This window comes from Geotrypetes seraphini, chromosome 7, assembly GCF_902459505.1.
Source record: "Geotrypetes seraphini chromosome 7, aGeoSer1.1, whole genome shotgun sequence".
Classification (NCBI taxonomy): domain Eukaryota; kingdom Metazoa; phylum Chordata; class Amphibia; order Gymnophiona; family Dermophiidae; genus Geotrypetes; species Geotrypetes seraphini.
In genome coordinates this window covers 179,526,095-179,542,661 of record NC_047090.1, presented here as the reverse complement: position 1 = coordinate 179,542,661, position 16,567 = coordinate 179,526,095, and the positions used below count along the sequence as shown (strand labels likewise).

General features: G+C 42.8%; 1 protein-coding gene across 2 annotated transcripts in view; it reads right to left on the bottom strand.

The window, feature by feature from the left end:
* EML5 (EMAP like 5) overlaps nucleotides 1-16,567 on the bottom strand; it is a 382,142-nt gene that overhangs the window by 63,524 nt on the left and 302,051 nt on the right. The window contains exons 29-30 of one of the 2 annotated variants that reach the window (XM_033952880.1): nucleotides 13,581-13,589; nucleotides 1,307-1,385 (exon numbers count right to left, since the gene is read on the bottom strand). In XM_033952880.1, the coding sequence (XP_033808771.1) occupies nucleotides 1,307-1,385; nucleotides 13,581-13,589 (88 nt within the window). The remainder of the gene's footprint in view (nucleotides 1-1,306; nucleotides 1,386-13,580; nucleotides 13,590-16,567) is intronic. The other variant, XM_033952881.1, reaches the window with a different exon arrangement.

The following is a 16,567-nucleotide window of genomic DNA, read 5'->3' as shown; positions in this document are numbered from 1 at the left end:
GCCCTGGATCGGTAGCCTGGAACGTTGCTACTCTTTGGGGTTCTAGAATCTTGGTACTCTCTGGGATTCCGTAATCTTGTTGTTCTTTGAGATTCTATATGGAATGTTGCTACTTCTTGGGTTTTTGCCAGGCACTACTGACCTGGATTGGCCAACGTGAGAACAGGCTACTGGGCTTGATGGACCATTGGTCTGACCCAGTAAGGCTATTCTTATGTCTGAAGGGTCTCCGAGCTAGAGGTCTGCACGGGAATGGGGATACCGGGAATCCCACGGGTATCCCCCCTAACCCACGGGACTCCCACGGGGACCCCCCTCTGGCCCACAGGACTCCCACGGGTACCCCCCTCTAGCCAACGGGACTCCCACGGGGATGGAAGGCTTTGGAAGCAGGGTTCGTCCATATAATATAATGGACATGTCAGCCTTAGTAAAAAAGGGGGTTTACCTGAACAGAAAACAAAAAAGGGTTCCACCAAAGAGATTCCAGAAGGAAAACAGCAGCGCAAACACAAAAGAAACTGTGGAATTGATGATCCTGTCAGTAATCGCTGCTTTTTATGGGGACGGGTGGGGACGGAGAAGATCCTGGTGGGAATGGGCAGGGATGGGTGGGATTTCTGTCCCCCGCGCAACACTCTACTCTGAGCATGCGCGGACGTGTGCAACATCATCCGCTCATGCTCAGAGGTCCTCCAAACGCGGCTGGGAGGTCGGGGATTTGCATAACCTGGACAAACCACTGGGTTGGAAAGTCTGTCTGGGCACCCAATCCTCATGTACGAGTTTTCCTGGACGTCTGTAACCCTAGACGTGCCTAGACGCTTCTGTAAGTGCACAAACAGTGCCTTCAACGTAGGTGTTCGCCACAACGATTAAAACCCTTGCGATTGGTTAGTTAGATGACAGTAGGTTGCCTACCTCTGCTTAACTTTGGGACGCCGTTGCAAGAATCCGGGCCTCACTGCCTAAATGCCCCCATTCAGTTACATAGTAACATAGTAGTAACATAGTAGATGACGGCAGATAACGACCCGAATGGTCCATCCAGTCTGCCCAACCTGATTCAATTTAAATTTTTTTTCTTAGCTATTTCTGGGCAAGAATCCAAAGCTTTACCCGGTACTGTGCTTGGGTTCATTGGTTACAGGTATCATTGTTGAACTTACAAGTTTGGAAAAGAAATCAACATATTTCATCTTGCTAACGGGTACATAACACATACTTCTCGGAATTGACACACAAACTTGTCATCACGAGATCACAGGCATATATCGGATTGCATTTGCTCTTCTCTTTTGCTTACCTCAATGGGTCTCTTTTTTTTGCCCACATTATTTGTCTGCAGTTTTTCAGGCGGTGGCAGTGCCCTACTAACTGGTGGTCTGAAACAGAGAACTGTGAATAAGAAAAGGCCGTCCGTCACCCATTCTGCACCAAAGCAAAGTCTTACGATCTGTTATCTGCAGAAGGAAAGCTGTTAAAGTTTCTTCATCATTTGTCTTTCGATAAAACACTTGGATATGATTACATGGTTCTTCGCCTTTCCAGAGCTTCAAGAGTAAAGATGAGTTTGGGGAACTCAGCTCAAGGGGAGTAATCGTATTTCTTGATGAGCAAAACCTTCAAAAGCCACCGTGGCTCCTAAGCCCTCTGGTGCGTTTTGCATTTTCAGTGCTATTTGGAAGGATTAGGAAGGTGACCAAATAATTTCAGCTAATTGTTCGTTTCTTCAAGATAGAAAGGTAAGAAACCGCCTTTGTGCCTCCCCCATCAGCAAATGCACTGCCACGAGTCTATTTATGCTTCTGGTGTCACAGACTTTCAGGTTTTATAGGCCAACTCTACAGACATTATGGGGCCTTTTTACCAAACAGTGGAAAAAGTGGCCTTAGATGGGTCATTCTAATTCGCTGCCATTTTTACTGCCAGGGTAAAATGGACAATTTTTCTATTTTCCCTATTAATGGTCATGTGCTAATTTTCCCCATTAGCGTATGAGCTCCTACTGCCAGCTATTTTGTAGGCAGAAAGGAATCATGCGCTAAACTTCAGCTAATTGGTTACCACACGGATTAGCACAGAACACTCCCTCTCTTTGCTCTTACATCTGCCCCCAGTGCTAAAATTTGTTAAATATTTTAGTGCATGGGCACGTGCCAATTCCAATATTACCATGGGATGCCTGAACGCACTGCGCAGTAATACATTTTTTTGCTACGGTAAGCACACGTTACTGCTTACCGCAGCTTTGTAACAGGGACCCTAAATGAAACAAATTTGGCAAGTCAGGTTCCATTTCACTAAGCAACCCTACCCATCGTATTGTAAACTGAAAAAAAAAAAAATATATGAGCCATGCTTTACTGTGTGCATCTGATCTCCAATTTGTTCCAACAGATCGCTCCCCTGTGCAAGTACTCCAGTTAAGGATGGATTTATGGCCGCAATCACAGATCATAATGTTTGACCCCACCTTTATTTTAATTCAGAAAACTGTAGTAAGAAAAGTATGAGCAGCCAAGAAAACAAGAAAGCAACGGTCTATATATAAAGGAATTCAACCAGGCAGAAGAGGCTCCTGCCTAGTTAAATCACCTGTGGGGGCTATCCACTGATATTCAGATTTTTAAATATCTACAAGGCATAAATGTGCATAAGGAAAATCTGGAATGAGGGGGGCATAAGATGAAGGTGAAAAGAGATATACTCAGAAGTAACCTCAGAGAATACTTTTTCATGGAAAGGCTGGTGAATGCATGGCACAGACTCCCGGTGGGAGTAGTGATGAAAAAAAGTATACAGTATAATCTCATTATAATGGACTCACTTATAACGGAACCTCGTCTAAAGCAGACGAGGTCCGCTGGTCCCGGCTGTGCGCCTTTATAAACATGAAGTAAATCATCGCATATAGCGGACTCGCATATAATGGACTTACGGATATAACGGACATTTTGGTCCCCGGAGTCACTTTTAGCTGTAGTTTTGTTCTGCTATAACGGACATGCAGGCTCTGCCTATAAGGCGTATGGCATGCTGGTGATACAGTATCAAAATGCAGCCAAGAAAATGACAGATTATTTTTCTTTCCAGGACAGTGCGACATGCTTAACCTGTTCGCACTTTTTGTTCGCATCTTCTTCTTCTTTTTTTCTCCTTCTTCTTTTTCCATCCCTCCTTTCTTTCTTCTCTCCTTTGCTTAGCATTTGGTCTTCTGATGGGTTTCACGCCTGAGGGTACCTTGGGAATGGGTGGTGGGAGGGGGGGGGAGGTTGGTATGCTTGGGAGTATGTATGTTCTGTTGTTCGGACTGGCTGTTGTTGTGAGCGAGGTGGTGAATGTTGTGGTAGGTCCCCTTTGGGGACGCTTAAATATAAAATGGTGGAAGGTTATGACAATTGATGTCTTGCTTTATTGTATTCTTTGTCCTGGTCGATCAGAGCTCTGCACCGTTTTGTTTTTCCTGTCCTGCTGAGCCCCTGGGGGGCTTTGGTTGCAGGGGTCTCTGTTCATCTTGTTTATGATGCCTACTCTTTGTATTTGGCTGTTTTTCCACTCTTGCTGTGTACTTTGTATTTACTCTGGTTGTGACCTTTTTCACTTTCAATAAATATATGTTTAAAAAAATAAAGAACATCTTTTAGTGTTCTCGTTCTGCAATCATTTCGTGCCATACCAATGTTCTGCTGAGTTTTGTTCTTGATGTTGCTGATATACTTGTGCAGTGACTGTTGTTCATTGATTGAACGTTGTTTCAAGTTGACCTAAATAAAGTTAAAAAACAAACAAACAACCAACTCTGGATATAACGGACTCTGTGTATAAGACTGTTTTTCCAGGTCCCTTGAAGTCCGTTATAACGAGATTATACTGTATCTGAATTCAAGAAAGCTTGAGGAGAGGAAGGGACAGTGGATGGCATGGATAGGGCCATAAGGTCTTTATCTGCCTTTATTTTTCTCTGTTTCTATCAGCACTAACTACCTAAGCCAAAACTAGCTATTTAGTGAGTAGTCTGGGGTCGGAATCGGCACTTAACTGGTTAAGTGCCGATACTCAGTCTTTAACTGATTTAGTTGGCCAAACGGGATCACATAAATAGCAGTTGTCTTTTGGATGGTTTAACTTAACTGGTTAAGACTGAATATCAGTACTTAACAGGTTACGTGCTGGCCATAAACACATACTTGATATTCAACACTGGTGTCTGGACATGGCTTGATATTGAATATCGAGGCATATAGTCAACGGTGGTTAAAAAAAAAAAAAAATAGAATTATTGACTGCTGACGGCTGAATACTTACTTAATAAGAGCATAGAGTACTTACTACTGGATGAGGGAGGCAGGAAAGGAGTGGTAAAGGATGACAAGGAGGTGGCAGACAGATTAAACACGTTCTTCTCGTCAGTCTTCACGAAAGAGGACACATCCAACGTGCCAAAACTGGAAAAAACCTTCAAGGGGGATCAGGAGGAAAAATTATTATCGATAGAGGTGAGCCTCGAAGACGTACTCAAACAGATAGATTAAAAACTGACAAATCGCCGGGACCAGATGGAATCCACCCAAGAATACTGAAGGAGCTCAGAGACAAAATAGCGGAGTTACTACAGGAGATTTGCAACCTATCCTTGAAAACAGGGGTAATCCCGGAGGACTGGAGGATAGCGAATGTTACACCTATCTTCAAAAAGGGATTCCGAGGCGACCCGGGGACTACAGACCAGAGTGAGCTTAACCTCAGTTCCGGGGAAGATGGCCGAATCATTAATCAAGGATAGCATCAATGAGCATATAGAAAGAAATAATCTGATGAGAACCATCCAGCATGGTTTCTGTAAAGGAAGATCTTGCCAAACGAACCTACTGCACTTCTTCGAGGGGATAAACAAACAATTGGACAAAGGTGACCCCATAGACATCATATATCTGGACTTCCAAAAAGCCTTCGGCAAGGTACCCCATGAGCGCCTGCTAAGGAAACTGTGGAACCACGGAGTGGAAGGGGACGTGCACAGATGGATCTGTAATTGGCTGGCGGACAGGAAGCAGAGGGTAGGAGTAAAGGGACACCACTCTGACTGGGAAGCAGTCACGAGCGGTGTCCCGCAGGGGTCAGTACTGGGACTACTGCTATTCAATATATTCATTAATGACCTGGAAGTAGGGATGAAGTGCAAAGTTATAAAATTTGCGGACGACACAAAACTCTCCAGTAGGGTTAGAACTGTTGAGGAATGTAAAGAACTACAAAAGGACCTGAACAAACTGAGTGAATGGGCAAATAAATGCAAATATGTTTCAATGTAGAGAAATGCAAAGTCTTGCACATAGGGAAAGGAAACCCGATGTACAACCAGAAGATGGGGGGAATGGTATTGGGAAAAAGCAATCTAGACCTGGGACCTGGGAGTTATGGTAGACCAAACAATGAAGCCGGGGGCACAATGCGCAGCGGCCTCAAAGAAGGTGAACAGAATGTTGGGCATTATCAAAAAAGGAATCACTACCAGAAACCAAAGAAGTTATCCTGCCGCTATATCGGGCGATGGTGCGCCCGCATCTGGAATACTGCGTTCAATACTGGTCGCCGTACCTTAAGAAGGATATGGCGACACTCGAGAGAGTCCAGAGAAGAGCAACAAAGATGATAAAGGGCATGGAAAACGTTCCATATGCTGAGAGGCTGGATAAACTGGGGCTCTTTTCCCTGGAAAAATGGAGATTTAGAGGGGACATGATAGAAACTTACAAGATCATAAAGGGTATAGATAAGGTAGAGAGGTACAGATTCTTCAGACTGGAGGGGGAAACAAGAACAAGAGGGCACTCAAGAAAATTGAAGGGAGACAGATTCAGAACAAATGCTAGGAAGTTCTTCTTCACTCAGAGGGTGGTGGACACCTGGAATGCGCTTCCGGAAGAGGTGGTAGAGCAGAGTACGATTTTGGGTTTCAAAAAGGGGTTGGATAAGTTCCTGAAGGAAAAGGGGATTGAAGGGTATAGTTAGAGGGGTACATATAGGACAAAATGTCTTAAGTAAAGGATCACTTACAGGTCACTGACCTGAGGGGCCGCCGTGGGAGCGGACTGCTGGGCGCGATGGACCTATGGTCTGACTCGGCAGAGGCGATGCTTATGTTCTTATTAATGCCTCTGTAGACATCTGTAGATCTTATAATTTGTAGGTCATATATTTGTTATGGTTGGTCCTGGGATTCTAGCTCTATAGTTGCAACTCAATTTCCTCCAGCAACTCTTCTTTTTCCTCTGCCCATAAGCTTTTCAACTCTACCTATTTTTCTCCTCTGTAATTGCAGATAGACCCTGGAAAACTTCCAGCTTTAGAACTTTCCACTGAACTGATCCGAGTTTGCTTGCATCAACCAGGATCTGCTCCTTGAGCCTACAATTGATGCCTCTAGGCTGGTTGTCTCTCCTAGAGCCAAGTGTCCTATGTGCCCTGTCCATTTACATCGGCACAGTTGCTTCCTCAGTGGCTTCTGAGGACTTCAGAGTATGGCGAGTGATCTTCTGAACCACCACGGCGCAATCCTTAAAAGCCCACATCTTTCGGAACAACCTGAATGTGGATGTTGTGCCTTTTGGAATGGTTTTCCAAGTCTTTAACACAATCTCACAGTGTTCGAATATCCGTTCCCTGAGACTTGTAGGAGGAGTGGAGGCCCTTCGTGTGTTCTTCGCATTGCACTACTCTGCCCCCTCCATTTCCTCTTGCTTTGTGCTGATTTTTCTGATCTCTCTTTTCATATCATCCAGGATTTCCTTTAATTCCTGCTGCACTAACTCCAATTCTGTTTTTAGCTCCAGCTTCATTTATGCATTTCTTGTTGGCTGATTCCTTTCTACAACACTGCTGAGAACGCTTTTTCTCTATAAGTCTGAATACAGTGCGATTTAGATTACTCTGTAGACATTCAGCATACATCGCATATAAGTTGAGTTTTGCTATTTAGGATCCCTGAGGAAGGTATAGACTTGCCAAAACACAGACCATGTTGGGTCCCACTGACAAGTTCAACCTATGGATTTTCAACCAATAGACTGTATAACATTGTAGATACTGCCCCTCCCCCCAAAAAAAATCAACTTTTGAAGGGGCAGATCAGATCACTTTCTATTCTATTCAAGAGAGCATTCCTGCCTGCAGACGCCTCCAGATATTAAGATAGTCACTTAAAAATAAAATACATAGAGGCCAATATTCGTCCTGTGGCAGTACATGGCTTACGAGTTGCTCAGATTCACGGGCTGAACTAACCCTCCAGCATAGAACATCTGGGTTTGTATGGCAGCCCAGAAGTTAACTGTGCACCTGCCAACATTCACACTGGTGCCCAGTCTGCAAGTGCTCTTTACAGAATACTAGCTTGGCGCACTTCTTGCGTCTAGGTTTGAGTGTTAGCATTTAAGCTTGCCAAAGTCTGGTGTAAATGCTTACGACCAACTGATGGCAGTTAGACACGAAAGTGCAAATATTCTATTAAAATGCGCCTAATTTCTGGGAATGTCCCTGACCTACCCATGATCCTCCCTTGGTCACGCCTCTTTTGGAGTTGCATGCTTTGAAATTTAGGCACAAATAAATCTGATAAAAACAAAAACACTGTGGAAAAGATGATGTTGAAGTTGCAGGCTTTATTTAAAAGTTCAATCCAATAATCTAAGGACCCAAAACGTTGGGGGACTGTGGACCTAACACGGTGCGTGTTTTGACAAAACTGTTTCCCTCAGGGGTCCCTGAAGGTCGTAATACAGAAACTCGTGGATCAAAGGCTAAAAACAACTCTTGGCAAAACTCTGCACAGTTGAGAAGTCCTCAATGGCAGGAAATTTAGGCATGCATGCTACAGAATAGGGCTTAGGGCAGATAAGTGCATAGCTCCTAATTACTCACAATCAACTCCAATCATTTCTTCTTAGCATCTAATTGGCTAATTAGTTTACACGCAGATCTGGGATCTGCACCCAAATTTGGGCAACCCTTATAGAATCCTGAGCTAACTGTCAATATATTTAATACATGGTAAATATAGTAACATAGTAACATAGTAGATGACGGCAGATAAAGACCCGAATGGTCCATCCAGTCTGCCCAACCTGATTCAATTTAAATTATTTATTTATTTTTTCTTCTTAGCTATTTCTGGGTGAGAATCCAAAGCTTTACCCGGTACTGTGCTTGGGTTCCAACTGCCGAAATCTCTGTTAAGACTTACTCCAAGCCCATCTACACCCTCCCAGCCATTGAAGCCCTCCCCTGCCCATCCTCCTCCAAACGGCCATACATAGACGCAGACCGTACAAGTCTGCCCAGTAACTGGCCTAGTTCAATCTTTAATATTATTTTCTGATTATAAATCTTCTGTGTTCATCCCACGCTTCTTTGAACTCAGACACAGTTTTACTCTCCACCACCTCTCTCGGGAGAGCATTCCAGACATCCACCACCCTCTCCGTAAAGTAGAATTTCCTAACATTGCCCCTGAATCTACCACCCCTCAACCTCAAATTATGTCCTCTGGTTTTACCATTTTCCTTTCTCTGGAAAAGATTTTGTTCTACGTTAATACCCTTTAAGTATTTGAACGTCTGAATCATATCTCCCCTGTCTCTCCTTTCCTCTAGGGTATACATATTCAGGGCTTCCAGTCTCTCCTCATACGTCTTCTGGCGCAAGCCTCCTATCATTTTCGTCGCCCTCCTCTGGACCGCCTCAAGTCTTCTCACGTCTTTCGCCAGATATGGTCTCCAAAACTGAACACAATACTCCAAGTGGGGCCTCACCAATGACCTGTGCAGGGGCATCAACACCTTCTTCCTTCTACTGACTACGCCTCTCTTTATACAGCCCAGAATCCTTCTGGCAGCAGCCACTGCCTTGTCACACTGTTTTTTCGCCTTTAGATCTTCGGACACTATCACCCCAAGGTCCCTCTCCCCGTCCGTGCATATCAGCTTCTCTCCTCCCAGCATATACGGTTCCTTCCTATTATTAATCCCCAAATGCATTACTCTGCATTTCTTTGCATTGAATTTTAGTTGCCAGGCATTAGACCATTCCTCTAACTTTTGCAGATCCTTTTTCATATTTTCCACTCCCTCTTCAGTGTCTACTCTGTTACAAATCTTGGTATCATCTGCAAAAAGGCACACTTTTCCTTCTAACCCTTCAGCAATGTCACTTACATACATATTGAACAGGATTGGCCCCAGCACCGAACCCTGAGGGACTCCACTAGTCACCTTTCCTTCCTTCGAGCGACTTCCATTAACCACCACCCTCTGGCGTCTGTCCGACAGCCAGTTTCTGACCCAGTTCACCACTTTGGGTCCTAACTTCAGCCCTTCAAGTTTGTTCAACAGCCTCCTATGAGGAACTGTATCAAAGGCTTTGCTGAAATCCAAGTAAATTACATCTAGCATATGTCCTCGATCCAGCTCTCTGGTCACCCAATCAAAAAATTCAATCAGGTTCGTTTGGCACGATTTACCTTTTGTAAAGCCATGTTGCCTCGGATCCTGTAACCCATTAGATTCAAGGAAATACACTATCCTTTCTTTCAGCAACACTTCCATTATTTTTCCAACAACTGAAGTGAGGCTCACCGGCCTGTAGTTTCCTGCTTCATCCCTGTGACCACTTTTATGAATAGGGACCACATCCGCTCTCCTCCAATCCCCAGGAATCACTCCCGTCTCCAGAGATTTGTTGAACAAGTCTTTAATAGGACTCGCCAGAACCTCTCTGAGCTCCCTTAGTATCCTGGGATGGATCCCGTCTGGTCCCATCGCTTTGTCCACCTTCAGTTTTTCAAGTTGCTCATAAACACCCTCCTCCGTGAACGGCGCAGAATCTACTCCATTTTCTCGTGTAACTTTGCCAGACAATCTCGGTCCTTCTCCAGGATTTTCTTCTGTGAACACAGAACAGAAGTATTTGTTTAGCACATTTGCTTTCTCCTCATCACTCTCCACATATTTGTTCCCAGCATCTTTTAGCCTAGCAATTCCATTTTTTATCTTCCTCCTTTCACTAAATATCAGAAAAAAATTTTATCTCCCTTTTTTACATTTTTAGCCATTTGTTCTTCCGCCTGTGCCTTCGCCAAACGTATCTCTCTCTTGGCTTCTTTCAGTTTCACCCTGTAGTCCTTTCTGCTCTCCTCTTCTTGGGTTTTTTTATATTTCACGAACGCCAACTCTTTCGCCTTTATTTTCTCAGCCATTAGGTTGGAGAACCATATCGGCTTCCTTTTTCTTTTGTTTTTATTGATTTTCTTCACATAAAGGTCCGTAGCCATTTTTATCGCTCCTTTCAGCTTAGACCACTGTCTTTCCACTTCTCTTATGTCCTCCCATCCTAACAGCTCTTTCTTCAGGTACTTTCCCATTGCATTAAAGTCCGTACGTTTGAAATCTAGGACTTTAAGTATCGTGCGGCCGCTCTCCACTTTAGCCGTTATATCAAACCAAACCGTTTGATGATCGCTACTACCCAGGTGAGCACCCACTCGAACATTAGAGATACTCTCTCCATTTGTTATGTTCTATGTGGTATTTCCTTGGGGAAATGTGAGCCCCCCCTCCCAATAGTTAGCATTCAGCTTTACCATATATTAAATGTTTACTTTTAACATGCAGCAAGTGCAAACAATTATTGCACTTTTGCTAACTGGACCATTAGGTCCAAAATAAGCCCCTATACATCTTCATAGCATTTCGTAGAAAGTGTAGTTACCGTTTGTTAAGTTATGTTAATCAGGTTTTCTATTCCTCCTTTACTTATTCAAGGTTGGATTACACTTCTCCCTCCATATTCGCGGTTTCAGCAATCGCGGTTTCGATTATTCACGGTTTTTAGCTTGCTGGCTCCTCCCCCAAAATTACATCAGCTTGCATAGAGAAATCGCTGATTCCAAGCGTTTACAGAGAAAATAGTCTATTCCCAGCACTTTCTTCACCGTGTTTTGCCTCTCCTTCAGGTACAGGCCAGGTCTCCCACCATGTTATTCGCGGTTTTACCATATTCATGATGGTTTTTAATAGAAAACAGCAAATAACATATGAAAAAGTTATTCATGGTTTTTCTGTATTAACGGTTCTATTAATCTCCTATCCCAGCGAATACGGAGGGAGAAGTGGTACATTACAAGAGGTTGGGTCGGTTACCCAGGAAGTTACGATGGACATTCAACAGAGTTGCTAGTTCAACTATTAATACAAGTAGGTCATCGTTGGCTCTTTTTTTTTTTGTCACAGTTCAGAAAAGGGCTTTTATAATTACCATTTCAGTTACTTCCGGGTTGGCTCCCTGTCTTGGTACAGAAATGCTTTTCAAAGTTTTCTGAACCTGAGATCGTGATCCCAAGATCGCAGTGTAAGCGGTAGTTGGTGCCGGCATTTTGATAATTGATATTGGACGGATAAGGTAATTTGCCAGGTAGACTTTGTATTGTTGCATGCTGGGAATTTTAATTACCTTCTGCCCAAACAAGGTAAACTAATATCGACCATACAAAAAAAGTTTCACGATTTCCCTCTGGAACTTTCTTCATCTCTGAAAAGAACTGCATCTACAGACAAGGTCCGAGTTACCATCCTCTTCATGCTCACATTTTCTCCTTTTAAATCAATGTTTAAACAGTTTCTTTCTTACATGATGAAGAGTTTAAAGAAATAAATTACTCTTTCACTGAAAGTTATTGCCTTATACCAGGGATCTCAAAGTCCCTCCTCGAGGGCTGCAATCCAGTTGGGTTTTCAGGATTTCCCCAATGAATATGCATTGAAAGCAGTGCATGCACATTGATCTCATGCCTTATATTGTACAAGCGTGACTTTCCTTGGGAGCAGTATCTAATTCAAAAACTGACTTATCAGTTTTACAAATGCAACCCCTTCCAGTATTGCAAGGAAAATGATGGGGGGGGGGGGGGGAACATAGCCAGAAAAAAATAGTCATTCAGGTCAATAATATCAAGAGGACAATGACGAAACAATGCACACTGCTTTGCAACTGGAACATTCTGAAGACTAGTGGTTGAGGCCTAAGCAACCCTAAGACTGCATTGGACCCCAGTAATTGCACATGACAGATGATGGTGAGAAGAGCAAGCAGAGGACTGGATTCAGTAAAAGGTGCTGGAAAGATCTGCGCTGAAATCACATTCTATAAAGGGGAGAGAGTGGTTCAGTGCTTAAAGCTACAGCCTCAACACCCTGAGGTTGTGGGTTCAAACCCACGCTGCTCCATGTGACTCTGGGCAAGTCACTTAATCTCCCCCAATTGTCCCGGGCACATTAGATAGATTGTGAGCCCACTGGGACAGACAGGGAAAATGCTTACGTACTTGAATAAATTCCTGGAAACCATTTTGAGCTCCATGGGGAGAACAGTATAGAAAAATAAATAAATAAAGGGTACTCCATATGTCCTTTATAGCACTTAGGGCCTTATTCTATAAACAGAACCTACATTAGATGCTGCCTAGCGACACCTATGTTTGGGATCTGGGCCTATCTTTTACTTTTTAATTGACCACGCTAATTTTCAGCCCAATATAAAAAACCCCAAACAAACATTAATTAAACAATTCAGCACCTAACTCTTAGGATGCTTAGCGATTCCTGAGTGGAGGTGCCCTCCCACACCTAAGGATGCCTATCTCAAACAGTAGTCATGGTTATGGGTGAAGAATAGGCATTGCTGGGTTAGGTGACACCAAATTAGCCGAGTGAAAAGCTGGCCTAATGGACTGTGCCTATGTCTAAGATGCCTAGTGACATCCAAGTTTGCTTAAGCGCCGCTAGGCGTGATTCTACAAATGGCACCTAGCGGTTGGTTTGTTTCGTTTTTCATATTTATAGCCTAAGTGGTTTATATTCAGGTACTCAAGCATTTTCCTCAATTTGTCCTGGTGGGCTCACAATCTCATGCACCTGGGGGCAGTGGAGGATTAAGTGACTTGCCCAAGGTCACAAGGAGCAGCACAGGGTTTGAACCCACCACCTCAGGGTGCCAAGGCTGTACCTCTAACCACTGCGCCACACTCTCCGAGCGGTACTATTTATAGAATGTAGCCCTTAGTGCCGACCCTGGTATTGGCATGCAAACCTGGAATTCTATGACTTTGCAACTAAATTAGAGGAACACTCCTGATATGCCTGTGTCCCTTCCGTGGCCACATTCCCTTTTGGGCATGCAACTTTATCAAATAGCATGCAGGCAGAAGCACGTATAAATCCAAAAAATTGCCAATTGACACCAAAATTGGGGTTAATTAGCCCATTGACCCCCCTTTTACAAAACCATAGCGCAGTTTTTAGCCCCGACTATGGCGGTATCAGCTCCAACGCTCATAGAATTCCTATGAGCATCGGAGCTGTTACCACTGTGGCCAGCGCTAAAAACCACGCTACGGTTTTGTAAAGGGGGGGGAGGATAAGTAATTATGTTGTGCACGCATCTCAGGATCCAAATTTCAGCAGCCTTTATACTATAGAATCCAGGGGGAGAATGCTTAAGACAAGACAAGAAAAGACAAGAATTACCTGGAGCCTCTAGTCAGCAGCAGACAAGAGAAAGAAAATGATTACAGTATATAAATAGGATTGCCAGCATATGAAAGAACTTGTTAAAAGTCAGAAAGAGGTCTGGCCTGATGGCCCAGAGCAAGTGCGAAAGATTCGCAGCCCTGACGGGAAGGGATTCAATTCGTTGTGCAAGAGCGCCACCTAGGGAGTATTTTTTATAACAGTTCACTTACGTCAATGTTCAAACGAGGCGCTTATTTTATACCTATTTTGTAAAAGCCAAATAATCAGCACCAAAACTTGTACTAATATTTTTGAAAGGATTGGTCACACAGAAAAAGTTCACTCTATATATAATATTCCATAATAATTTATTTTGTGAATAATTGCAGCGGAGAAAGAGATGGAATGGTGAGATGACCTCAGCAGCATTATTACTGTTAAATGCGCAACCTTCGAAAAATAAGAAAATTCTTCGAAAAAGACCACTACAGGATCATAGTTCAATCCCTTGTCCTAGAACTAGTGGACTATTGCAACATCCTCTACTTTCCATGCCCCACAAACCTGATAAACCAACTGCAGACCATTCAAAACACAGCCCTCAGGCTGATCTACTCACTCGGAAAATTCGACCATATCACTAAAGCCTATCTTGACTCACACTGGCTACCGATATGAGCTCAAATCCAATTCAAATTTTAACGTCTACTATACAAAGCAATAAACGGATCTGCACCCACTTACCTCAACAACTGTCTAAATCTCACCTGCACATCCAGAATAAGAAGAACCCAGAACCTATTCTCCTATCCACCGTTCAAGGGAACTCAGTGAAAGAAGATGTACAATGGCCTCATAGCGAAACTGGACCCCTATATCTCCAACTTGTTGTCAACCACAAGTGACTTTAAATCATTCCGAAAAGAAATCAAAACCCTACTATTCAAAAAAATCTATACAACCTCCCCACCGACCCTAACAAGTAACCAACCCTAAACTCTTCTTCCCTACTAGTATTCCTCAATTCTCCTCCCTTCCCCAACCTCTCCCCTCTGCCTCCTCTATTAACCCTTCCCTAAACTGTAATCCCCCTGCATCTACTTTGTAAGCGTCCCCTTAATTGTAATTCTCTGCATCTACTGTGTAAGCGTCCCCCAAACTATAACTTCCTGGAAAAACCCAGCTATCTTATACTATAACCCGCTTAGAACTGTAAGCATCCCCTAAATTGTAACTTCCTGGAAATGTCCAGATATCTTATACTGTAATCCGCTTAGAACTGCAAGGTACAGGCGGAATATAAGTCACTAATGTAATGTAATGTAAATGATGTTTTTGTCTGTACTTGTTAGTTTTATGTAAGCGAGGTAGAAGTTTTTTAAATTAATAAATAAAAAATAACTTTTCTTTTAAGACCTTCTGAGGTGGACTTTAAGGGAGTCTCATCCCTTGATTTGGGGCTCTTCAAAGAGAACAGATCCCCTTTATTGTTAAGTCAAATTTTCTTGTTATGGAATAAGTGTCAAAACATTATTCCCCCTCCCCCCCCCCTTTCTACTAAGTGGACTGGAAAACTACAAGCTCCGATGTGCATAGAATTTCTACGAGCGTTGAAGCAGCGTCAGAGCATTTAGCAAGCTGGACTGTGGTAAAAACCTTTACCGTGACTTAGCCAAAGGGAGGGGGAGATAATGTTTTGAGACTGTTATTGCATAACAAGAAAATATGACTGGATGATGATGAGGGGTGTCTGTTTTCTTTGGCACAAGTATAGCAAAGTCTTTTAAATATCTCCCCCGCCCCCTTTTTTTGTGTTATGGGATACTGGATATAGAGTGCACTATTTTGAAAAGGTAGTAAAGGTGCGTTTGCGTCTTTATAAAACAGGCCCCACAATAAGTACCAGAAGAGCAGAAATCCTCATGCACCACTTTATGCCTACTCGGAAGACGTGGACATCACGAACCCATCTCTGCTCACCCAAAGGAAGAATTACGCCCACATCACACAAAAGTGGAAACACTTTTCCTGTATGTCTCCGTTTTACCTGTATGCACCCCTGTGCAATCTTATAACAGCCTCTTTTGCATGTGAAACAAGCTATACATGCAGCAAATGGCTTATAAACAAAGTTATATTGTCAATTTGGACTCTATATATGTTCTACTGGGTTATAAAATAATTGTCATAGGCTCATAAAGTTCAAATATTTCCTGACCTATGTAGAGCTACACAGCTCAGGAGAAAGGCCTTTTTGGCTTTGAAGTCTGAATTTTTGGTCTAGGCAGGGGGAAATATTTTATCTTCAGGTTCAGTGTAAATGCTTGGTTAAAACCGATTTTATTTATTGGGCTTTATTAACCACCTTTATGAAGAGATTCACCCAAGGCGATGTACAGCAAATACAATTCAACATTAAGCTTGCAATCTTGTTAACAGAATTAACAGTAACAAAAAGACAAAATACAAACAAATACAAATGAATGAGGTAAAGTCAAAATCATTAAACTGAAACTTATTAATAGGACTACCATGAAACAATTTCAAAATTACATATTTATTAAGAGCATTGAAATTCATATAAGAGAAATAGAATACAATGTCAGCATAATACTTATGGAACACCTAATAAGCACACGTTAGAACATTCCAATAACATAGATGTGATGCTAATGGTTTTCTAAAATACAGCTTATCACAGTGGTTTCAAACTCATGGCCCGGGGACCACATGCGGCCCACCAGGTACTATTTTGAGGCCCACGGTACGTTTATCATAATCACAAAAGTAAAATAAAACAGTTTCTTGATCACATGTCTCTCTAGTTATAAATGACAATATTATTATTAAGACTTAGCCAAAAGGAAAGATTTATAAACTATAAAGAGTTTTACCTCCTGCAAAATTGTCATTTCTTTAATAAGACATTAACTATTTTTTCTGAGGCCCTCCAAGTACCTTCAAATCCAAAATGTGGCTCTGCAAAGGGTTCGAGTCTGAGA